This window comes from Microtus pennsylvanicus, chromosome 1 (genome assembly GCF_037038515.1).
Source record: "Microtus pennsylvanicus isolate mMicPen1 chromosome 1, mMicPen1.hap1, whole genome shotgun sequence".
NCBI lineage: Eukaryota > Metazoa > Chordata > Mammalia > Rodentia > Cricetidae > Microtus > Microtus pennsylvanicus.
Window position 1 is genome coordinate 65524143 of NC_134579.1, and position 26510 is coordinate 65550652.

The 26510-nt window shown below is 43.8% G+C and overlaps 1 protein-coding gene across 1 annotated transcript in view; it reads left to right on the forward strand.

Moving 5' to 3' along the window:
* Positions 1 to 26510, forward strand: part of Atp13a5 (ATPase 13A5) — a 129127-nt gene that overhangs the window by 26151 nt on the left and 76466 nt on the right. The window contains exons 6-11 of the mRNA XM_075967586.1: positions 5060 to 5129; positions 10470 to 10604; positions 15966 to 16038; positions 16979 to 17107; positions 22153 to 22323; positions 24510 to 24667. Coding sequence (XP_075823701.1) covers positions 5060 to 5129; positions 10470 to 10604; positions 15966 to 16038; positions 16979 to 17107; positions 22153 to 22323; positions 24510 to 24667 — 736 coding nt within the window. The remainder of the gene's footprint in view (positions 1 to 5059; positions 5130 to 10469; positions 10605 to 15965; positions 16039 to 16978; positions 17108 to 22152; positions 22324 to 24509; positions 24668 to 26510) is intronic.

The following is a 26510-nucleotide window of genomic DNA, read 5'->3' on the forward strand; positions in this document are numbered from 1 at the left end:
GGGGATCCTAGCAGCCTGGCAAAGAGACGGGATGTAGGATGTTCATCATTCTCACTTTTCGGCAGCAAAAGCTTATCAGGCCACCAGGAGAGTGGATTTTACCCAGCAGACAAATTGCAAAAGGCATCAAAAAGTGTGTACGTAAATGATCTAGGGAACTGGCTTGTTCTGGTCCTCACTTTCTCACCAGCTGAACTCAGCTCTGCATCATCGTAGCCATCCTGGACAGGCTCACTGACGACTAAGTGATTCATTTCACAAGAAGGGATGCTATGAAAACACCGCATCTATCTGATCCTCGCTAGGCTTTCTTACTAGAACAGAGTTAGGGTATCTTTTCACCTTCTTTGCCATTCAGCCCATCCTGCTCCTGCCCCTTTGCTTAGGCTCCTGAAAACAGAAAAGCAACCTGGAAGATGGAGGAGGGAAGAAAAGAGAAATCAGAACCACCATGGGATTTTGCTATGGTACTCCTCAGGTCTGGATGGGCGCAAAGCTGGAAAGAGAAACAAGTTACTCTTATGCCTTTGAAAGTTGCATTCTGAGAGAATGGTCACACACACTCAGCCTCCACAGCATCTTTCTAGGAAGGAGTAAGTGACAGCTGGTCGGAGAATGGGAGAAAAGTCTTACCCCCTAGAAGCTAAAAACATGATCCCAACCCCTAACATTCAACTAGGAGTTAGGAAGTTATCTTAAAAGACTATCTATATTTTATTTAGAATATAATTTGATAAAACCAAGTCAATTGAGGTCAATGGTCTCTTTTCAATAAGTTGGAATTTTCAGGCCCACAGTTTTGTGGGTCTGGGTCTGTTGGGAGTATAAAACCATCTAGCTCCAGTTCAGAAGCGTGTGGAGACAGCAGTGTGTGTAAGTCTTAATGAGCCTTGTAGGCGGCATGACAGAGATGATGCCTAGATTTCACTGTACCTTCACCACAACTTTCTGGTTCTTTCCCTTCTGGGCCTTTATATATGGAGTGCTCAGGCATTCTCTCTCAGCAGAGACTCTTAGGAGCACCTCACTAGCTCGTACTGAGAGCCAAATTCCGTCATGAGCTGTTTCCCCCCGATTTTACGGAAGATTGTAATTTAGGAAATGAAAGAAATAGATGGACAGCAGAGGAGATTGGGATGAAAAGCTAAGCAACTGTTAGTTAGTATACGTCATTTACAGACATGGCGTTTCTTTATATCACTGCTTCATTAACAAACTTGGAGATTTATTCTAGAGAACAGTCTCTCATGGCATAGGCAAAGTGTTTTGTGCTGGGGAATTACTAGGACCAACCCACTTGTACTATGTAGTTATGCCCAAATACCAGGCACCGGATGTCATAGCCTAGGCATCTTAGACCTCCGTTTCTTTGGAAAGCAGGAATTTTGAGGGAGGGAGGGAGTGACGGACCAGCAGACTCCCCCAGGAGCTTTCCCGATTTGCTTTCCTACAGAATTGAGTCATGCTGGACTCTTCTGCTTGGCCTTGACTACTTGGGAAACTGGAGGAATCTCTCCTGCCAGAGATACCTCGCAGGCTAGCAGGCTATCTGAATGGAAAGAGTGGGCAAAAGCTGAGGGCTTTTGTGAAGGTTGAGAAGGGCACCAGGGATTGAAGCACACTTCTGCTTCGTTGCTAAAGACCCCAACTCTAGTCGTCTGGGCTCCAGGGCCTCATACAAATCTCGTTAGCAATTCTTTGAGAGATATATTGATGTATTCATTTGGTTTATTCCTCAAAGGAAAATACTCCTAACCATTCACAGTTGGTATTTCAGAACCATACATTTTACAAGATCTGAATATCTCAGAACCGGAGGAAATCCCTTTTGAACCCAGACTCACAAACCCAAACTCACAGGGAGAATGACATCCCCTTCCAGAGTTCTCAGCTGCAGACCTGGTCATATCCACCCTCTGAGAAGGGGCTGTCTGCCATCGCAGCAGTTTCTCCCCTAATGGATAGTGACGGATGTTAGCAAAACCTACTCAGCTACTGTTTGGAAAGGCCACACAGAATGATCTCAGTCTCTTCTCTGCCACCCCATCAGACCTTCAGTGGTGGCATATAGCTTTGACCTTTCCCTGTGTGACTTGGCATCAAGCCTAATCTTGCTTCTGGTTGCTCCACCGCTGGTCAACATCCCTGAGAATTCTCTGTGGCTGGCTCTGAGATTGATATGGGTACACAATCTCTAAACATATGAGAATTTCCTTTGGCAAAAGATAGTAGACAAGGCAGAAGAGCAAAGAGCAGGCTGGCTGTGATTCCATCACGGTTCCAGATGAGCCCCAAAGCATCAATCAGGAGCAAGGCTTGATTTACACTATCTCATCCTTCGTGTTTCCATGACCTAAGCTCCTCCCTCAATGGCAATTTCAGGACCTATATCACCAGACAGGGAGGGACCAGGGGTGTTGAATCCTCAGCTTGCATTCTTAGTTGGACTTCTATAGTATCAATACATCCTTAGTTGTCCATCAGGGTTAAATTTGGAATCTTTTCAGGGGAGAGACTACTCCAGACATAGGGCCCCATGATTTTCGCTAACTCCAAACTTTTTGGGAATATATTCTCTGTCTAGCCCCAGATCCTAGAAAAACAGATCCGCAAAAGCTCTCTTTCTGCCTTTAAAAACAGCTGAAGCAATTTGAGGAAGAAACATGTAAATACATGGTTTAATTCAATGAGGTAAGTGATGCTACTGAAAAGGAAAGTGTTGTTGAAGGAGAGAAAAAATTAATTATGTCAGACAGAATCTTATTTCAAAGACAGCTGCCATTTATCTGGGATTTGCCATGTCCTCGATACACTTTTGACAACTGCTTTGCATATTTATCTTACTAAGAGATTGATCAGAATTTTATTAGTCAATTTTATCAGATTCATTTCTCAGATGAGGGAACCAAGGTTTTGCCCCACCTCCAATTTGGCTATCTATTAATTTAAGCAGATAGTTTGTGACTGAGTTGTATGTGTTAGACTCAACTTTATCCCTGCAGGATCTATTAAGCGTCCCTTCAAAAGTTATGTTTCTATAATGTCAGAAACCACCAATTATCACATTGGAAGAAGAAGGCATGGACTGTGGAGACAGATATCTCAGTTGGGAAAGCACTTGCCTTGGAGGAATGAGGACTTGGGTGTGATCTCTAGAACCCAAGTGAAAAGAGCTAAACAATGTTGGTGCTTATTGGTAACCCCACTGCTAGGAAGGGCTAGAGACATGAACTGAGGCTTTCTTACCAACCAGCTTAGCCTACATGGTGTGTTCCATGAGAGACCTTGTCTAATAGAACAGGTGACCAGCCTCTGTGGAAGGATAGTAAAGGCTTTCCTATATGGCTTACACACACACACACACACACACGTGAATGTGCACATGCCCCTTGCCACACCTGTACACATGATCACACATATGTTCAAAGAAGGCGTATATTCAGGTACTCATATGTGCTGTAAAGAAAAGTAAGGTAGGTTAAAGAAATTAAGGAAAGTTAGGTAGCTCCTGCCCCTCCACCTACTCCCTGGTGCTAGGGAGCAAACCCAGGGTCTTGCATGTATTAGTCAAATGCTCTACCTTGATGCCACACCCCCAAGCCCGGGGGTGGGGGCGGGGACTGTCTTCCATAGGATTGTTAAGGAAGGCCTCAAGAAGGAGAAATACTTTTTAGAGCCCTGAATGAAGCAAGTCACACAAAGATGCAAGGTCTAGGTAGAAGGAGGGGCAAGAGCAGAGGCTCGTTGGGTGTGGAGGGAGGTGTGGTCACTCTCACCATTCTGAGCTACTTGGCTTGATTGTCAGGTTTGGCTTTTAAAGGTTGAGTAGCATTTACAAAGAGAAGACTGTGGGCGAGCACACCGCATATGGGAGGGGGTCGGGTAGGGAAAGGTAGACGGACTAAGCCTTAGGTCTGAGAGGTTCTGACAGTTGGCCAATAACTGATTGTTGTCACAGACTCAATGTGGCTTGAGTTCAAGTCTTTTGAGGTTCCAGAATGAGATTTAGGGCTCATAAATTCACACAGCAATGTGGCTCCTCTTCCACTCTGCTTCTTCATCCTCTGAGTCTCAGCACACCCACTGTGGAGGTAGTGGACTTTAGAGTAAGTCATCTCTGCCTGTGGCAAGCAATAATTAAAGCTGGTGTAACATGCCTTAAAAGTCAAGTGAACTTCAACTCAGTCAGTCTGTCATCCGATAGCAAGGCCAAAGGCCCCTCACCTAGGCTCTCCCCGCTGGTCCCTGCAGAGGTGGAGTTGTGAACTTGATGCCCATGGAGGGCATGGTTAGGTGGAGCTTCCTTTTCTGGTCCTCAGAACTTGGGACAGCTACTTAATTTGCTCCAACTTCAGTTTTCTTTATAAACAGTGATCATATGAAACTTAAAAGTTCCTGGTCATAATTAATATTAGCAGGATGAGGCTTTGACTGAAGACTCACAGTGTCTTTTCCTATTGGCAAGATTGTCCCTTTAGAACTCTATAGAACACTGTAAGGATCATATGAATCTTTTGCAAAAACTTGAAAAATCACACAGCATAACCCAAACATGAGGGCTTCTCTTTGCAGTGGACATGTGTCATGCATCTTGTGTGGGAAGCAGACACTTGCAAGTGACAATCTTAGAGCATCTTCCTGGGAATTTGTTCTTTTTTCTGGTACATTGATGGGAACCTGCTCTGGGAGATTCCAGGGTAAGACAGACAGCCATCACTGAAGTCTGGGATAAATTGAATGACTGAGGAGTCTAGAAATGTCTTCAGACCTGTGTCTTTTTAGCTGCTCTTAGGATGTTATCGGATTATTTTTTTAAATGTCTTTCTAATTTCATTTTGACTGAGTTGTAGTAAAGACAGTTTTAAAGCAGGAAGAAACCAAATTTGTTCATCATGTATCAACTTTCATTTTAAAGATATACTCATGGTTTAGAATAAGACTATAGATATCAAGGTACAAGATGCCTAAAGGACGGAGGTGGCTGATTTTTGGTCAGCTTGCCTGTGCTCACTTGTCACGGGCTTCTAGGCTGACACTAACAGATGTCAATCTCCCACAGAAGGTTAGTGTGTGGGCCCAACGCTATCGAGGTGGAGATCCAGCCCATATGGAAGCTGCTGGTTAAACAGGTAACTAGACACTTTTCTTCTTTTTGAAAAACAGAATATGCTTCTTAATTCATTGGCCTCGGGGGGATTGTAAATAACACTTACATCCCTCAGTGGGAATGCTATCTGTGTTTTGTGATGCTGCTTCTTGACACTAACCTATATTTTTTTTCTGTTTATTAAGGCTTGCTTTCAATTTTTTTTAAGCTCAGCAAACACACACATACACACACATCAGGATTTATGACTGATCCTTTCCAACTGCCTCTTATTTATTGCTCTATCTATCTATCTATCTATCTATCTATCTATCTATCTATCTATCTATCTATCTATCATCTATCTATCTATCATCTAGTGTTTGGGGACATAGTCGTGTGTGTGTGTGTGTCTGTGTGTGTAGGTCAGAGAACCACTTGCAGGATTCAGTTCTTCCTTTCCACCCAGTTGGTCTCAGGGATCAAACCCAGGTGACCAGGATTGGTAGCAAGTGCTTTTACCTACTAAACCATCTCATCAGCCCAACAACACTTAAATTGAAATACACTTCTCAGTGGGAGTCAGATTCCTGTTTCATAATATCTTGTTCCTTTTGTTGTCTTTAGTTTCTGTTGTGGCATCCTAATCTGCTCAGGGTACGACAACACAATCACATAGACTGAGCAGAAATTCAAGGGACACCTGCTGATTTGTGGATCAGCAGCCTCTCCTTGTGTCTTCTCATGAAGGATGCCTGATCTCTGCCTCTCAGGACCTATGTAACCGAAATTATCTCTCAAAGCCCCATCTCCCAGTACCACCACATTGGTGGTCAGTGCTTCAACAAGGGAAGATGTTTGGAGAGGCCATAAGTATGCAGTCTAACCACAGAGGCACGTTATTACAGCTATAATCCCTAAGAGTTTGAAATTCAGTCCTTACACATTTTTTTTTTACTATTTTCTATCTCCTTGAGTGTGACTTATTATTATTATTTTTAAATAGTATGGTATGTTTTGACACTTTTCTTAGTTCTTTTGTGTAAGCCAACCTTCAGTGGGACAATTTCCCCCTTCCACTCTCTGAGCTTGCTGTGTCTCTCTGATGACTTTGTACTTGCCTCCATCTGGTCCCCACTGTTTTATTGGGTCAGAGCTGGGCCCATATTGGAGAGAACAATGCTTTGCCCATGGGCCCTTTGGTCTGTGAGAGGCTTAGTGCAAGTCATGGCTGTGCCATGGACCCTGTTTTATCCCATTCCACGCCAAACTGGCTGTGTTTTCAGCCTCCACGCTGGAGCAGGAAGCATACTGATACCTCTCCTTCTCTCCATAACTCTGGTTTCAGTTCCTTGCCTCTTATGGGAGATTTTCTGTCCCTACTTCCTCTCGCATTATGCTCCTACCTTGTGCTATCTACTTTTGATCCAGGCTACCGCTCTCTGGCTCCACACAATGTCCCACAATTTTAACCTGTTTAAAAACATGATCATATGTATCTGTGTTATGCATGAAGTGTGAAGTGGAAATGAGCGTATGGGAAACACAGGTCTGTGTACCAAGGGTTGCATGTGTGGAGGTCAGAGGACAACTTTTAGTTCACTCTTTCCTTTCACCTTTATGTGAATTTCAGCGATAGAATTCAGGTCCCATGGGCTTGCCCTGTCAAATGTCTTTATCCACTGAGCCATCTTGCTAGCAAACATATTTTGAGTCTTTTTCTAACCCTTGAAAACGGTCAGGTTTTTTTTTTTTTTGAGAATGGTCATCTCTGTCTAATATAAAATATCATCCACCATTGTTCTATTTCTGGAGCAAACACCAGGCTGTTATTATTCCAGCATTAGATCTTAGAGCTGTGCTTTATTCCCAGCCAAAGGGATTGGGAGGCACAGCTTTCTCATGCGCTTATTTCTACCCCACACGCGCACAGGCTCCCCAGCTGTGGAAAGGCAGGCCACCTTCTGAGCTGCTTGCCAAATGCATTTGAAAACTGCAAAGTGTTTTTCAAAGTATTTTTCAAAAGATCAAAATTTGATCCTTTTCAAAAGGACTCTGGTATTTCTTAGCACACATCAGTCAGAGCCTTAGCAAAATTAAAGGTGTGTCTGTGGGGGCGGGGTATAAATTGCTTCACATTTAGTTTGCAAGGGTATTGAATAAGGAGATTAAATTAGTGATGCTGCTGCTGCTTCTTCCGAAGAAATATTTAAACAACTTTCCACTGTATTCCTATAAATCCAGAATCATGTTATCATTAGTACATAATCTATAATTAGAGCATTTTATGCCAAGTGAACTCAAGAGCTATAATTTGTAAGAAAAGCAATTGAGATGGGGATAATACGAAACACCAAGAAACAAAAGCTTTTTAAATTTATAAATAATATCCAGAAGGCTTGAGAAACCCTTAATGTGTAGCTTTATTAACTTATTAAGTAGCTATCAGTTCATTGTTAGGAGCAAAGTGGAATTTTATTCAGTGTGTGAGATAATTACAGAAAGCAGTATTTGGAAAGCATACCCCCGATGTTAGCCAGTATTTCATCTAATTTATAAGGATGATAAAGAGCCCTTCCTCGGGAAGGGAATCCACTTCATCCTAGCGGGCGCTCTCATGTTTGCTGTCTCTGTGTGTTGTGGAAACTTACTTCAATTCCTCCCTAAGAGCGGCCCTTCCTATTGGGATTATTATATTTATCTATTTAGGGGTACTGAGGTTGGGATTGTTATATTTATCTATTTAGGGGTACTGAGGTTGGGATTGTTATATTTATCTATTTAGGGGTACTGAGGCTGAGGCTGGGATTGTTATATTTATCTATTTAGGGGTACTGAGGCTGAGGCTGGGATTGTTACATTTATCTATTTAGGGGTACTGAGGTTGGGATTATTATATTTATCTATTTAGGGGTACTGAGGTTGGGATTATTATATTTATCTATTTAGGGGTACTGAGGTTGGGATTGTTATATTTATCTATTTAGGGGTACTGAGACTGAGGCTGGGATTGTTATATTTATCTATTTAGGGGTACTGAGGCTGAGGCTGGGATTGTTATATTTATCTATTTAGGGGTACGGAGGTTGGGATTATTATATTTATCTATTTAGGGGTACTGAGGCTGAGGCTGGGATTGTTATATTTATCTATTTAGGGGTACTGAGATTGGGATTATTATATTTATCTATTTAGGGGTACTGAGGTTGGGATTGTTATATTTATCTATTTAGGGGTACTGAGGTTGGGATTATTATATTTATCTATTTAGGGGTACTGAGGTTGGGATTGTTATATTTATCTATTTAGGGGTACTGAGGCTGAGGCTGGGATTGTTATATTTATCTATTTAGGGGTACTGAGGCTGAGACTGGGATTGTTATATTTATCTATTTAGGGGTACTGAGGCTGAGGCTGGGATTGTTATATTTATCTATTTAGGGGTACTGAGGCTGGGATTGTTATATTTATCTATTTAGGGGTACTGAGGCTGACCCAGGGCCTTGGGTATGCTAAACAGGCACTCTTCAGCTGAGCTTCACCCCAGCGTTCTACTGTAAGCATTATAGGAACCCATAAAACCAAAGTGGTAAATATGGGGGACAAAAGAACAAAAGGTGCTATGGAGACACCATGCCTGCTGATCAGCTTTGGAGTTGGTGACACCATCCCAGACGATGTTTGCTAAATCTTTGAGAAAGCCACTGAAAGGGAAAGTATGGATTCAAGACCTCCAAGGCCAAATTCTCAGCACAAAGGAAATTTATTTGCCCCAGAGGGACAAAGGGCAGAGATACAGGACAAAGACAGAGGTAGAGGACAAGGGAGAAGAGAAAAGGGACAAGGAAGAAGGGAAAGGGCTATTTGTCCTGGAGCGACAAAGGACTGCCTCTGCAGAGAGCAGAGACAGACATGGTCCACAGGCAAATGGCTGTTTATAAAGGTAAAGGGGAAACCTTGTGTTAGAATGAGGTGCTTAATTTTAATTGGGCATGTTAATTAGGTAAGCCAAAGGGGGCTTTTGATTGCTGGACTTCTAAATACTTTGATAGTTGAACCTTGGTAGTCACTCTCAGAAGGAGGAAACAGCCAAATAAGGAAATAGACCTCCACAGCTATCTTTAAGAATTGAATTTAATGGTTTTTTAGGAAGGCAGAAGGAATGGGGAGAAGGACAAGGCCAGACAGAGCCATGCTCACCATTCCTGAGCTGATCGGAGGCCCTTTAGCCACTGCTGCTCAGGGTCCTTCTGAGGTCAAAGGGAAGAATACGCTGATTGTACTGCCTCTAAAAGGATCTTACTACAGCCTGCAACAGAAAAAATATGCTATCTTAAAATAGCCTGGATAAAAAAAGAATCTCCCATTTTCATAGCACAATTAATCTAAGTCTGCAGCATGGGAAAACATAAAAGATAAACCTATGATTTTACAATGAGACTGAATTATGTTTTTCCTCCATTATGGTGCTGTGTGACTCTATTCCTGGGCAGATATGAGCAAAACCTACTCAACTCAAACAACAAGCTGACAACAGGCCAAACTACTCACAACACTGATGTCCAACGTGGTGAACCAATTAGTTTGGTTCTTACAGGAACATGGGTGAGGGATTACTTACTAGTGCATAAAAACTTCAAAGGGAGATGCACCAACAAAAGTTCATCCAAGGATGAATGACATCTCATAAAATCTAGAAACCTGGAGTGAACTGCAGAACATGCAGGCAACGCAATGGGTTAGAATTGTCTGGTACTGTGGCTGATCTGGGTTTCCTCCAAGCAGGTTGGTTCATTGAGTGATTGCTAAACAGCTCAGTTTATTCTCATCCATCTTCAGTGCTTATAAATTCTTGGGGAATGAGGGGTCTGGTGAATCCAGTAAGTTTCAAGAACTTCCTGAAGCTATCCTAATTGTTTACCTCCGGTCTTAAGGACACTTTCCTGTCACATGGAGTATTTCCCACCCCCATCCACCCAAGAACATCCTGTTGGTTCACTTTCTTGTAAAGAGCCTCTCCTAAAACACCTGCTGTTTCATTTTTCCATTTACACCCTGTGTCTCCCTCCCAAATGGAGGGTTTTAACCTGGAGACTGCTGCACGACATATGCATAAATGGCAAATTGCTAGATTTTGTTACTGGCGAAGTATGTTTTAGGAAATAAGAAGAGGGAATGTTTTAGCATGACTCTGAGTACTTAGAGTAACTTCTACCATACCACTTTCTATGTGCTTGCCATTGCATTTGCTTGAGTTCTAAGGGAATTCTTAAATAGAAGAGGTCCTCATATGTTGTTAAAATGAAAGGACATTCTATAAAGTAATGATATACTTCTGATCGCTACCCCATAAATGACTCCTGTGCTATTTTTATACCTGCAGGTTTTAAATCCATTCTATGTGTTCCAAGCCTTCACCCTTACTCTGTGGTTGTCTCAGGGTTACATAGAATACTCTGTGGCCATCATCATTTTGACCGTTATCTCTATTGTCTTAAGCGTGTATGACTTGAGACAGGTAAGCATTGAAATCATGGTTGGATTCCATTTGTATTTACCTTCTGGCTAAACAAACAAATAAAAAGCCTATAGAATTTGCTCCTGAAGCATGGAGCAGCTCTGTCAAACACAAGCCATAAGGTAGCATTAGCTAATCTTACTATGGGACACTTGGGGGACAGGGCATTGGGAGTATCAAGAAGATTCAAAAGTCTTTGCAAAGTCTGATCATCAGCTGGAGGCTTAGCTGGACGGACTGTATTTAGGACTCTGAGGTTGTGTGTGAGTAGGTGTGAAGAACGCTGCATTGGATTGATGGCAGTCTTACTGCCAAGGCTGGAGGGGGCAGTGACTCAACGCTCACATTAACCAAGACACAAGATACTACTTTGTATTTCTTTTTAGTATGACAACCAGAAGTCAGGCTGCTAGCTGTGAGGATAGGTATACTTGGAATTAAAATAGATGTTGCAGTGTAATTTTGTCAAAATGAAATAAATCTTCCTATCAGCAACATGCGAGATCATTGATTTTTCCAGATCCTCACCTGCACTCTGTGATAGATACTGGCATGCGGAAGTCTTCATGCACTAAGTGTTTAGTGTTTTAAAATATACTCACTGATTGCTAGTGAAGGAAGGCGTATTTTATTTACCTGAGCATTCCATGTTTCTTTTATATTCAAGGGCCTCTTATACCCACCACACCTATGGAAAACTTTCGTTTTTAGCTGATCTTTCCTACTCTATTTTGCCTTTTTCATACACTAACGATTATACAGAGGCAAACGTATTTATCTTTTCCTTCTTGGTTTCTGGTTTCCTGATCTGCACATCTGCTGCGTCACAAAACTTTTCCTGGGGAGATGCAATGCCCACATCTACTCACCCCAGACAGGGATCCCACAAGAGACCAAAGTATGGCTACCACCAAAGTCCAACTTGTGTTGGGGTTTCTTACAGGATTATGGGTGAGGAGTTATTTATGGAATCAGCAATTACTCAAAAGCAGCTGTATCGTCAAGGTCCACCCTAGCATGGGTGACAGCTCACAAGGCTGCGAACATGGAGCACCATGCACAGCCCACAGGCAGCTCCACAGGTTGGGCACTGCCTTTTGCTAGCGACTGGGTCTAAACCTCTTCCAGGCAGCTTTGCTGGTTTCTGTTCTTCCAAGCAACTGGTTTGGTCTCAGGGTCTTTTGCAGCTCAGCTTTGCTCTGTCTGAGGGGCCATCTCAGCTTCTGTGACTTAACCGTCACAGAGAGGGGCCTAGAGAATCAGGTCAGTTTCAGGGACTTCCTGAAGTTATTTTTGTTTGCCTTCCTGCTTAAGGAACTTCCCTGGAAGAGGGAAAGTTTTAATCTTAGATGGAACTGTTGCACAAGTATATATAAAGTTAGGCATTTTTAATTTATTTTTTGGTATTTTAAACTGTGTATCAAGATTAAACATTTGGTGCTGGACAGATGGTTTAGTGACTAAGAGTGGTGATTACACTGGCAGAGGGTCCAGCAACCACTGGTGGTTTACAACCATCTGTCACTCCAGTTCAGGGAATCTGATGCCCTCTTTTGGCCCCCAGGAGCACGAGGTCACAAGTGGTGCACACACGCACACACACAAACACATGTGGGCAAAGCTATACACATAAAAATTAAATAAATTTTTAAAAAATTAAAAGTGATAATTCATGTCTTCTTAACAGAATCCCTAATTTACTCTGCCTTAACACAGTTAGCCACATGGGAACATGAGTTTTAATGGCAGCGCGACAAAGGGTTTCAGAAGAATAGGAATTAGAAGGCAAACACTAATCTTCTTAGCAGCTGGTATTCCTTTACAAAACTTAACCGACCTAACTTGTCAAACGCCTTGTGAAGCCACACCAAGTGAGCCTATTTCCTTCACAGCTTCAGCCACGAGCCTTCAACCATTAATGCCATTTATGATTTCATAATTCGTAATAGGTCCCTATATCCATCATATACATATGTTGGGCACAGTGTTTATAGAAGGAGACACATGCCATAGAATAGTTTCCTCCCACCTGAGAGGAGCTTGCTTATCTCCACATGGGAAACAGTGGCCAGGCCAGTGTGCTGCATGCTATTGCACTGAGTGCTATTGCACTGCATGCTATTGCACTGAGTGCATTTTCATAACCTGACCTGTGGACTTTGAGGTAACAGTAAGATCTGGAGGAATAGAGCCTAGCAGGAAGAAATATCTAAGTCATTGTGCTGAATTCATCATTACTCTGAATTGAAGCTAAGAAGGATAATCTCCCTGCCTGATTACTCTACCCCAAATTATGCCACTTAGAGAAAGCTTACATTACCATGGCTAAGAAACACTTGAGCTGTAGTCCCTTGCTAAGAAGTTAGGAGAATCCAAGCCGGGGCTGAATGCAAAGCCCAGACTGTGTTTACTGTGTTTACTAGTGCACCTGCTAGCATAGGACTGAGGGTATCACTGTACCCCCTTCTCCCTGGCTCTGCCTTCAGCCTTGACCTAGCAGGGCCCTGGGGCACCTGAGTTAATGCACCACTTCCAATATCTCTGGAGAAAATCCAGCTACAGCAAACACAAAGATATCTGGCAGCAGATGTGGAATAATAACAGTATGCAAATGAGCTGTGGAAACTGATCCTGGTCCCCCTGAAGAGGGACTGTAGAAACCAGAGGGGGCCCAATGAAAATCAGGCAATGAGCTTTGCAGCCATGGCGAGCATCACAGAGCTTGCCTTCTCCTGGCTGGCTGGTTGTCATAGAAACCCATGCTTATAGTTTCCAAGTACATTAGCTCAAAGAGAATGCTATCCTTGTGTTGTTGGAGATGTAGAAGACTCCAGGTCTATGAAAGACACTTTCGCGGAGGGTCTACTACATGACAGAGTCTGGGGACAGAGAGGGGTGCACGGCTCCTTTCCCACCCTGGGAATTGGGTGTCTCACAGGGGAGGAAGGACAACAGGTAGCTGTAACGGAAGTTATCAGTACGCCAGCCGAGGTGTGCAGCCAGCAGCAGAGCTGTGCCTTCTTCCTGGATCTGGTCCTGTCAGGGGAGGTCATGTTTACACAGAGCTTCATGGGAAGGATTAGAAAGAGCTTGCTAGCGGCAAGCTGGACTGAACATTCTAGGGAATAGCCCCAGCAGAGGCATGGAAGCATGGCAGATTCCCCAGAACGCTAAGTCTGATAAACAAATTCAGCTTCCCAGCACAATGAGGTTGGAGAATTACAGTCAAGCGCTATTAACTCCTACCTCCCCACTTCCAAATGGGCTGATTAGCATCCTCTCCAGCTGAAGTTATCATGGCATCGGCTCAGGGAGCTGGCTGAACAGAGAGAAAATGAAAGCAGTTTAGCAGGGAAAAACAGCTCCGAAAGGAAACGGGAGCTATTTTAAGCGTGAAGAGAACACACTTAAGAATATGCTTTGATTCAGGTGAACCTCTCTGACTGTCACCCTCAATGCTTCATAAGTGCGTGACTGTGGCAAAGTACTTGAGCATTTTCCACCCCAGGCCTTTGCCTCTGTGTTTCCATGTATGGTAGAGATAACATTTTTGTTTATTTTTGTGTATATCTAGCTTTTCTAAAGGGTCTTCCACAGTCATTAGCATGTACCAGCGATTTGATACAATGAGTGGTTATATACATATTCATTTGAGTCTTTTACAATATCTTATGGATTTCTTTGATGAAGCCTCGCAGGCTTGGAATAAGTCCCTGGCATGTAAAACACACCAGCAGAACACCACTTGAAGGCTTGGAGGTAACTTCAGGCTATTATCAGCTGTTTACCGGAGAAGCTACTAGCGTCTCAGGGAACATTTAACATACATTGGACATGGCTGGCTGCTGCGGTAAGCCACGCCTCCAACTCAAGAATTTTGACCCAATCCAGGGTCCCTCACACAGAACCTTGGCTGACTCTCTCAGCTGCCTGTGTAAGACCGGGTATAAATGAATGCACCCGACAGCTAAGACCCAGGTAGTCACTTTACGGTTATGAATATGTAACTAATACCTGTAACACTTCTTCTGCACTATTGACCCAAATGAGTGAAATCTGGTTTTTCATGTGGAACTAAAGTAAATACTCTTCTTTCTCCCATGTAAATCTTAGTCTTGAATTCATTATGTTCTCTCTGGGGACAGGCACAGGGTTGTGCATGGTGCCTATCAGACTGGAAAGATTTGTAACATTCAAAGTCGTTAACAGAACAGATCAAAGTAGCTTAACTGTAAAAGAGAAAAGTGTTCTGTTCGGCTTAGTTTAGGCTGAATTGGAATAGCAACATCAGGAGCCAGACTTGCTTCTTCTTCGAGACATCCAGTTCTCTGACACCATTTAGAAAGCAGCAGAACCTTGCCCAGCAGTCGGTCCTTCCCCATTTGCTGGTGCCCCCTTTCTCATGCTGATGTCACACCGCGTCAGTATAAACAGTGTGTGAACCAAGTACCCTCTTGCCTCTGCCATCCTGTCCCCCATTATCCTAGGGACTGCTGCTACCTCTCCCGAGTTCCTTCCATTTCCTCTACCTTTTACAGTCATATCTCAATAAGTTATACCTCAGCAAGGTTTTCCAGGTTCCGTCTCACTGCAGTTTTTCCAGCAGCTTAGTCCTTCGCAAGTCGCTAGCACTCATGTACCCTCAGCGTAGTGACATGGCACAAAGGGTTTTTGTAAGATTTAATTAACTGAAAATTCAAAATACCACGCCAAAGGCTTACATTATCATCTCTCTTTTCAGGTGAGCACAATGGGGTTAGACAGACTCGCTGACTCATTCATGCTAGCCTCAGGATTCCAAATCTAGAGGCATGACTCTGGTCTGTCCGCTCACCCAGTGTGAGCAAGCGTGAACAGGGTCTGCTCTTCCCAGTGGACGGTTGTTTACACAGCAAACTCAGACACTCTCATAATCTGGTCAGGCTTGTTTCTTCACCTTGGTTCTTCTCCCCGGGTCCTGGACTCCGAAGAAGTGTATCATTTTTACCCCTTGGAGTAAAGTTGTATTAAATGAGTCTGGAGAATTGTTCCTAAAATCATGTCAAGAGGCTGGGAGTGGGAGAAGGGGAGCTGAAGCTTCAAAAGCCAAAGTAGAAATTGGGTGTGGTGGATCACATGTGCAACCCCAGCACTCGGAAGCCAAGAACGACGTATAGATTATTTTGACTTCAAAGCCATCCTGGGCTACATAGTGAGTACCAGGCCAGCCTGGGCTACATAGCAAAATACTGTCTCAAAGATCAAAAGGAGTAGATCAAGCGGAAGCTGAGTCGTTTGCCCAGGTCGTTTGTCTTCGCTGTACATAGGTGGTTGTCGGAATACGGGCTATCTGCTGGTAAAGCCTTGTCTTTCTGTTGGCAGCAATCTGTGAAGCTACATGACCTTGTGGAGGATCACAACAAAGTCCAGGTCATCATCACCGTAAAGGGCAAAGGTGAGGGGCTCAGGCTACCGTTTCGGCACAGTCTTACAGCCTCTACAGTCTTAGGCAGGCTGTTTGTCCTCATAATCAAGGACAGAACTTCTCTCTGACTGTACCCGGGATGGCAAACATGATGAAATGAATGAGACATCTAACTCATAAATGGCAGGAGGCTAAGACCTCAAATGCCACCTAATATCTGCAGTACCCCAGGGGACAGACTGCCCTGTTCAGCTTGGAACCCCAGGCCTGGCTTGCCTCACCTCCTTCCAAAGTTTGGTCAAACGACTCCTACACATTGTCTTCTTCATAGACTTCAGTCCCCAATTCCCTCTGTCCTCCATATTTCAGACAATTGGATATTCATGTGAAAACTAAAGGCTCCTATCATGTTCAGCTTGCTGTATCTCAAAGACCTTGCATCCTACGTCCCAAGCTGTTATCTGGAGTGTAGGCTTGGATGAAGCCTTTTGATGTGGACTGTCTGGACTCTTGGCATTGGCTCTGAGTTTAGCTTGGGGTAGGGTAGCCACGGTTATGTGTAAGGAATAGAGAATTGCAGTGAGAGCAGCAGAATGTCTCTGGAAGGTTTACATGTAGCCCAAAGCTACTCACAGAGTCCCAGTGCCCAGACAGAGCAAGTAGCAGCCAGAGGGCGCCTCCCGTTTGACTGGAGCTCTGAAGAATTTACTTTGCACAGAGCCTGGCTGGGTACCAGGTTCCAAACAGGAACTTGTTGTTTTTTCATCCCTTTCTAGATCCCAAGCAACAATTTTCCAATCTAATTCCCTGGTGATTTTCAGTTGAGCAGAAAGGGGCCCTGGGCAGGTGAACAGGTGGGGTAGGTCCTATCCAACAGGAAAATAAACAAATAAGAGTTCTTAGTTATTTTAATTCTTAAGGGAAAACAGAAGAAGGCCAAGCCAGTCATGGACCTTTTGCTGTCTCCTAGGTCTGCAGGAGCTGGAGTCCCGTCTCCTGGTTCCAGGAGATATTCTCATTCTTCCAGGGAAAATCTCACTGCCCTGTGATGCTGTCCTGATTGATGGGAGTTGTGTGGTGAATGAAGGGATGCTCACAGGTAGGCTGCCGCCACCCAGCAACCTCTTCCTCACCCAACAGCTAGCCCAAATGTTAGCAAATCAGATCAACTGTTCCTGTTTGGCTGGCACCAAGCCCTACACTAGGATATGAAGTAGGTAAAGGAAATCCGTGTTGCCCTTTTATTCAAACAAAGATACAGAACACACAAGCAGTGTTGGTTAACAATAGGACTAAGCCAATAAACAGAAACCTAAAGGACACATTTTCTAACCTGTGGGATTTTTTTTTTTTTGCTGGTTGGTGGCCTGAAGGAGCGAGTGGAAGGAGGTGTGGGCACGAAAGCAGGTGGAAATGGAGTCTCATTGTAAATCTGAGAATAGTTCTGTCTGCATGGAAACAAAGCACAGCCTAAAAGACCATCAGGTCCCAGGCAGAGGAGGGAGGAGAGATCTGCCTAGCCCTGTGCTCTACAGGTGGAAAGTGCTTAGAGCTGGGTAAGCTCCCAGGAAATTCCCAGCGAGCCTTAGCACAGTCAGCAGCCCACTGCTCCATTCCTCAGTCTCATAGACCCAATGGATCTCACATCACGACTCAGAGGGCTGGAGTGTTCACCTACAGGTTTTAAAGGCTTCTTGTAATTGTGTGAGTAGGAAGATGCTATTTATACGATTGCCCTTTAGTTTAGGAAATCCTGCAGCACAGCGCATTTCAGCGAGAGACTATTTGGAAACCCAAAACTAAAAGCTATTTGTCCTTTGTGCCGATAGATTGTTAAACTTTCCTGTTTCCATCTGGTACAAAGATGGAAAGAAGTTCACACAAACCTTGAACATGACCTGAGGGCAACAGAAACCCGTTGTCTGCTCCTCACATGCTCAACATCAGCAGATCTTAACATTTACGAACGGCTCTACTTTTAATTTTTAACGGGCACATGATGTGGTAAACCTAAATATGTTTGGTATAATTACAAACTATCTCTAATACATTGAAATCAACCTGCCTTGTGATGATGGTAATGAATGTTGCCATAGTATCCAGTGTGCAGACCTCAAGCTAAGAAAGATGTTGGCTGGCCTCTACCCTACGTGTTCCAGCAGCCTTAGTGTGCCTGTGTTCTGAATGCTTCTCTCACTGGGTAACAGAGAATATGACGTGGGGACATCAGAGGCAGGAAAGACAGCACGGCTCAGGCCTTCCATCTGTCCTTTATCCTTTCCCGATCCACAGGATTTGTCCTGAGTCTCAGAAAAAGCCAGAATGCACCAGAGAATTAAAACTGATCTAAAATGACCTTGAATGACAGTGGGCTTTTCCCAGGCTCACTTTTGGAAAAAGTGAAGTCACCAGCACCAATATCTACATATTCTGAGTGCGGAAAAATAAAATAAAATGATCCATTTCAGAGCCAGACTCAGTGAAATAGAAATATATATGAAACTAACTGTATGTACCTTGTTAATTTCTTAGAAAACATGTAAATCCCAGCAAGCCCTAGCATATTTCATGTAGGAAATGGACCCCACTGGCACACATACCGTGAAAAGCATCCAGACAGAGCCACCATGTTAGAATCAGATTCCTGGCTGATATATGGTCACGTATCCACAATCGCAGCTCAGATACATCTACTTTCCATTTTGCAAAGTAACTCTTTGCAGATATAGAAGTTTTATTTATGTAGAAATAATATGCAAATACTCCTAGTATCCTATAGTAACGTATTTTATAAATAACATTTATATCTCACTTCATCATGCTATTGGCTTGGTGTTTATTTTGATACAAGTCAGTGATCTTGGCTCAGTTACTCTTGACTTCATTGTAGCTACTCAAGTCCTACAAAACAGCAAGATGGGATGAAAGCTAGACCCAGGTCTTTTTGTGGTTGTAGTTTCCCCACATCTGGAAGGCTGAATGAAGCCTGCCTGACATCCAGCTTCTATGGTCTTATTGGGGGTTCTCATAACCTCCTAAGGTGCAGGTCCCTTTCTTAGGGACACATGGTGCATAAGTCCTCTTTGGATCCCCTTCCAATCTTTCAGGACTGCTACTTTAGGTAAAAATTCAGGAGAGGAAATTCATGGGGTAGGAGAAGGGCTTTCTTACTCTCTAGATGTCCCTAGAGTCTGTGACTGAGCTTAGACATGGTTTTCAGGACACAGAAGCCAGTATCCAACTTTCCTGTCTCCCGTGCCTCCTTCTCTGAGGAAATGGCCTCCTTCATGTCCTTATTTTCCACCAAGGGGGAGGAGGCAAGACACAAAGGGGCATATGACGAGGGAGAAGCCATTAATATTTACCATTTCTTAGTTTTAGTATGGGATGTTTCTTTGTTTGTTTTTGTTTTCGCTTTTTGAGATAGGGTTTCTCTGTGTAGCTTTGGAGCCTGTCCTGGAACTCACTCTGTAGACCAGGCTGGCCTCAGACTCAGAGATCCGCCTGCCTCTGCCTCCTGAGGGCTGGGATTAAAGGCGCGCGCCCCCACTGCCCGGCTCGTGTGTGCTGTTTTCTATCAACATTCTGCACATTGTTTCACTTACTCCACAGTCTTTTAGATGGGTGAATACGAGGCCAGGAGAGGAGAGATTGTTTGCCAGTATTCACACAGAAGAAAAGCAATGCCTCCGAGACCCGGGTGCGTTTGCTGGACTGTTCATTCCCTGATTTCTCCAGCTATGAGCAGAAAATCTACCGGGGCTACAGCCATGAGCAGGGCCGGGAAGACTTAGGAGCAAATGGGAATCATGCAAGTCAGAAATGACACACATTCCTAACAACTGCTTCGTGAAGAACAGCACCCAGCCAGCCCATTGCCTCCCCAGAGTCCATGCTTCTAGCCAGGGCTAGATTCTCCTGGGGAAGCTCATGTGAGAGAGCGCGGCCCTCTTCCTTCTTCCTGTTCATGAAAGAACTGATTGATTGGGAGCCTAAGTTTAGGACGGACGCAGTCACCTGAGAGGGACACACAGGGGTTTTCCTCTGCGGTCTTTCTGAATTGATATTTTGCCACACACACTTGTTAGCAACGGGTAGATCATACCTCTTCTGAGGCTCTTTCTTTCATTTTCTATTCTTTTCTTCTCACCCCCCATTTGTCTTGCCGATGTATCTGTTTACTTGACACAAGCTCTGGAATGCTCATGATGTGCCAGGCACTGTGTTGGGATCAGCGAGATAAAAAAGAACACTCCACTGACACACCATTTTCCATCAAATGGTCCCAGGGCTGCAATGAACAGGAGGAGCCTGGCATCTCAAGCATTGTCAGCATGAAGTGGCGTCCAGTTCCGTGGGGACATGGGAGAATCTCTCTTTGACAGATGCTGAGGACTCCAGGTCCCTTGCACCAACTCTATAATTGAGAGTACAAAATCAAAGCACTTTCTCCTGAAACATAAACCCCCTTGCACCTTAATCGTTTGCAGGTGAATCCATCTCTTTTTGGACTCCACCAGAAAAGCCAAAGCTTGAGAGTCTTAATAATATAGGAGCAATATTAATTCTGTGTAAATTTATCTGCCTGAAGCATCATTTCCATAACATTATCTCCAGGTGACTTTATTTGATCAGGGACTGTCTGATTCCAATTTCCCTAGGGCCTATAATGGAAAAGTAGTTGCTAGTATCATATTAGGCAAAGCAATAATCTGGCTTAATCTTTCTTGTCACAAAGCAATCTGTAAGTACCTATGTATTACAGAGGCTGACTTCAAAAACAATGTGGTACAATTATTTGAAGACTTGCCAAAGGTTCTGTTTTGGATGCAACTGATAATTCTACAGAGTGGAGGGGGCATCATCACCCTTTAAAGAAAATGGAGCAAGGATAGTGCTCAGCTAAGGGATTTGTTGAAGAATATGCAAGTCTGCAATAAAATGTTAAAGTTTCTCATGCCTTACTGTGTAAACATTGTCTGTGCTAGGAAAGCTAGCTTTGAAAAAACAGTAATAGAAAAACCTAAGTATTCCTTTTATTTGACTCAGATGTACACGTAGCAGAAAACACATTTTAAAACCTATTATATGCTGTAGAGGAAAATGAGGAGTATAGGAATTTCTTTATGCCAAAATTCTTGCCCTCATAGAGAGAAATGTAAATATAATCAATATAATGCCAATTTTAAATTAGAAAGATAATGTAATTATTTTGCTAATCAAACATTTAACAAGAGACTGGTTAAATTTTAAATCTGGGACCTAGGAAGTTATCCATGGTTTTTTTTTTTTTTTTTTTTTTTTTTTTTTTTTACTGTGAAATGAAGTTTTACCTTGCATCCTTTGAACTTCCAACATTCTGTCCTACAGAATGTCACCTTGCTTGAGAAGGGGACAGAAACTGTGACAGCCAAGGTCAGGAAGTACCCAGATGTTGACTGTGAGGTCAGAAAGGGCCCTGCTCAGCTGCAGCTTATATGGGGATAAGCCCAGGGGTCCACTGGGACTCTGGGGATCTGGAAATGGGAAAAGGGAGTCTGGGGTTTGTTTTGCAATGGCAAGGAGGAAGAGGTGGCTTTGTTAGGAGTCACCTGGAAAATGTGTGGAAGGATCGTCATTTTCCAGCTCGGGACCAGGAGCTTTATGAGGACCAGGTTTCTGTTTAGTGTTTATCATTATAGTCCCAGTTCTCTGCAGAATAAGCACTTTGATTTCTGGCACAGAAAGCACTTTAATGTATTTGTGGAATAAAGTTGGAAGTGTGTGTGTGTGTGTGTGTGTGTGTGTGTGTTGTGTGTGTGTGTGAATGATCAGATGGAAGGCGAATGGAAACAAGCGCACACATGTTTCCAGTTTCCGGAACAATGTCAGGTGATGGATGCTGGGATATGGCTGGGTGATAATTTAACTGCTCATTAAATCATGGCCACAAAGCACACATTCCATGTAGAAGAGTGCTCAGCAGAGTGTATGAAAATATTTTTACTAGAAGTAAGCCTACCACTGCATGAACCACGGGCATCACGGGATGAGTTCTGATCTGGGCTTGGTGATGGTTATACAGTTCCTTGGAACTGGCCCGCATCTGTTCTGAAATAACTAACCTGAGCTTACACAGAATCAACAAAATGCAATCTTCTTTAGGAGAAAGCATACCTGTTACAAAGACGCCGCTGCCTCAGACGGAGAACACCATGCCCTGGAAAACCCACAGCTTAGAGGATTACCGGAAGCACGTACTTTTCTGTGGAACGGAAGTGATCCAGGTCAAGCCATCCGGGCAGGGACCTGTTAGAGCCGTTGTCCTGCAGACAGGTGAGTGGATTCAACTTTTGTAAACTTAAGCTGTGCTAGAGGTAGGAAGAATTGAAGGTGGGAAATTTCACTTAGGATTTAGGAGTTTGCCATGTTCTGGTAATAGTAGCCACGTGCTTTTCTAGCCAGACCCTTATGATTCTAAGTGGCCGTCACCTTAAATTGAATGTTCCTTGTTAAACCCTTATTTGTGTTGAGTGACATGCATAGATATTATATATATTATAAATGTCCTTCAAGGCTTGTAGACTTCTCCTTTTTTTTCTCAATGCTTCCTCTTAAGGACTTCCTCTTAAGGTTTCTCTGTAAAGCAACGTCAGCCACAACTCAGAAGGATTTTTCATGTCCAAACGTTGCTTGCTGGATACTTTTGAGTCAGGGGTCTAGACACAAACTCTGTCTTGCATCACCTGTCTGCAAACAGTATCACCATCCAGCCTAGCTGTTAGTATCATCTTTAACATTTCTCTTTCTCGCAGACCAAGTGGGCATCAAATCCTAAGGACTCTGCTACCACCTGCTGAGTCATGGTGCCCTCGCTCTCTCTGTCATGATTATGGTTTATGCAGGCTTTGCCGTTTCCCATCCAAAGCATCCTACCAGAAAGACAACTCTTTCCTTTCAGCCTTTGCGCTGGTCTCTCTCTGGACTGTTACTCAGACTGCCATCACGGACACATTTCCTTAGCTGGGCTTGTGCATTCCTACCATGCTCAGGATGTTTCCATATTTATATCATTTTCATTTTTTTCATATGACATTGCACAGCCAGCGCCTCCCTTGCCCTGGCCCTGGCTAAGTGGGTGTTTGTGCTGCTATACATATCCATGGACCCAAAAAAATACATCTTGCTTTTTGAGATTATGCTTTAGTTTGGTCTGTTATTACTGAATATTGCTTTAATTTAAAATATAGCTTCTATGTTAAAACAAGTTTTGAGATCCCTCAGCCAGGTGTCTACACAGAAACTAAAGGTTATATTCCTATAAAGCAATGATATTTTCACTTTAGCAAGATGCTGAATTAAGAGACTGTATCTTTCTATGAGTGCTTCTAAGTGCTTAAATGGCAAGAAATAGAGATAAGGCACACTCTGTGTGAGTGTGTGTGTGTGTACATATGCATATATACAATAACTGACCCATATTTAAAATATAGACAAGTCAATCCATTTAGTCAATAAGTCAGACAGAAGTAAGCATATACTGAATGTTATGTAGGTTAACAAATTAGCACTTGTTCCTTTAGGGAAGGTTATGCTATGATATAAGAGACAGACAGACAGATGTACTTGCAGTAACTCCCAGTTAACTAAACTGTGGAGTGGTGAGAGAAGCCATATGGTCATGTATTGCAGGAAATAAATTACTTCTGGTTCAAGCATGGACATAGAATTCAGGAAACACTTTTCCGACAAGGCAGCATCTGATCAGGAAGCCAAGCCTGAAAGGGTGAGGGAGCGTTTGGACAATTGTCTGAGAACTAGAAAAGATGGGCATGGAATAAAAAGAACGAGGGTCTTCTGGGACCTTTGAATAGTGAAGTTAGTCTATAGAGATAGAAGCGGATGATGTGGAAGGGACTTTCAGTCCTGTGCCTAGAACTTTGAGCTTTGGTCCAGGGAAGCCAGTGCCTTGGGGGTTTTTGGAGCACAAGGGAGTCATGACGAGAAGCCTGTGCAGCTGCATTTTAAAGAAATGACTTGCCTTCTGCCTTCTGCTTCTTTACCTGCTCAGTTCTTTCCCCACTTGTACCTGTTTTCAGCACATACCTGCTTTAAAGGCTTTTCTGAGCATCTCATTTGCTCTGGGTCACAGTTTTCCACGCGCAAGTCTGGTTTTCCTTAGCTCTGCAGATGGGTGGATGGCTGTGCTGTGGGGGCCACTGAAGCGCTGACTCCCAGGACAAGAGGAAGTAAACAGGATTGAGGGAATGGAACAGATTGCTCTCTGTGATTGTTGACAAGGAAGGCAAATGCACTGTTAGGTCAGAGCAATGCTGATTCCATATCTGTCAGACCCCAGCGGCACAGCCCCTCTGGGAACCCAGCGGCACAGCCCCTCTGGGAACCCAGTGGCACAGCAACCCTCAGACCCCAGTGGCACAGCCACTCTCAAATTCCAGTGACACAGACATGTAAGTCTGGAAAGAAGCAGAGACTTGATCCTTCTGTGGTTATCTTCCTAGGTTATAATACAGCAAAAGGGGACTTGGTAAGATCCATCCTCTATCCGCGACCTCTGAACTTCAAACTGTACAATGAAGCCTTCAAGTTCATGGTGTTCCTGGCCTGCATTGGTGTCGTGGGATTTTTCTATGCCCTGGGTGTCTACATGTACCATGAAGTAAGTCTTGTCAATCATAGTTTTCTGAGACCTGGACCTAACTCAGAGGATTAAATAAGATTGATTCTAGCTCCCATAATTCTGGGAGTCTGTGCTGCCATCCAAAAGAACTTTCTTAGATTGTAGAAATGTTCTTTGCCTATCTCTCCAGAATGAAAAGACGTGGCCAGAAATACAGCTAGCCCAATACTAGAGTGCATGAGCCGCATATACAAGGCCCTGCCTGGGTTTAATACACACACACACACACACACACACACACACACACACACACACACACACACACACACTGTTGCACAGTTCATTGGCTGCCTCACCGTTTGGTTTTTAACAAGGGGTTGCTCCAGCAGTGACAGAGACGATATGCAACCCAAAGAGCTCTATAGGAAATACATGTTTTCAGCACCCATTCAAACAGGTAAGAAAAATGTGCTAATCAGGTCAGGGGGCAGGAAGAGCACAGTAATTAAAATGAACAAAAACACAGAAATACGTGAGCGCCTTCTAGAACTGACAAGCAATTAAGGGAGATGCCTAGCAGGGTAGAAAGAGGTCACAATGATGGGGATCTTGAATGGCACCTCCAGTTTTAACATTTTCCATGCAGTTTGGAAAGTGGTGTCCCAAATAACTCCCAGACATGACAGAAATGGCTTACTCGTGCTTTCTGTTTGGTACCTGAGGCAGACTTAAACATTTGCTTTTCCTTTTTAGAGATGATGATACCTAGTGGGATCCCTACTTCCCTTTAAGCCACAGGGTACCAAGTTCGTGCAGATTGGGTACCAAGTTCATGCGGATGCTCTATAGGTACCAAGTTCATGTGGGTGCTCTATAGGGTACCAAGTTCATGTGGGTGCTCTATAGGGTACCAAGTTCATGTGGGTGCTTCTCTTGACTGGTAGCCAGGGACGGGGAGGTTGTCATTTTAATCTCTGAGGGTTTTCCTGGTCCTGAGACTCTGCTTTACTGGTCATTCATGTGGCCTCTCAAACATGCTGGGATCCTGTGGGCAGGTGAGGAAAAGAGAGAATTGTGAGTTAATCATGGGTGTGAAGCTGGGCATTGTCCAAACTGGCAGTACCAGTGAGTGCTGGGTGTTGGTGAGTGTGCAAGCAGCCAGGATATTGGTGGACAATGACATATCCAAAGATTTTCTAGTTAATGCACATGCCAAAACCTCTAAATAGTCATTTCAAACTGACATAAGGTTCCAGAGAGGGAGCTCTAAGGAGTCCAGGGCGTTTGCCACTTGTATGGAATCTGGGGAGAAGTAGGCAGAGTACCAAGGCCATAAGGTCCAGAATGTGATGTAGTGTTCCAGTTTGACCTGGAGAGGAGAAGCACCAATCAGAGAAGTAAAACAAGCCTCGGCATAACCTAGAAATGAAGGTTTCCTGGACAGAGATCAACATGCAATTCACACCAAAGCTGCAAGTTGGATGCCAGACCTCGTGGCTCAGAAACTTTGGCCCCGAGGCTGCCCCCATCTGCCATAGGTTCAGAAGGAGACAGGCTGGAGATTGCAGGGTCACAAGTCCTCTGTGTGAGTAGCTGGAGAGAGTGAAGAAAGCAACGGTTGCAGAAAACAACTAAATAATGCATCTGCTGCAGACAGGTGGCAGCCATAGTGAGAGAAACTAACCTCGTTGTTGGCTTCACCGGAGCTAAGCACACTCTGCCTCACTGTGATCTTGGCAGCCTTGGTCCCAGGGTTTGTCCGGTCACCATTCCTTCTGTCTGTGTACCCAGTACTGCTTCTGCCCCAGACACTGAGCTGGCCTTTGAACTTTTTTTTTTGAGCAACACAATGTTTTATTATCCATCCTAGGATTCTCCTGAG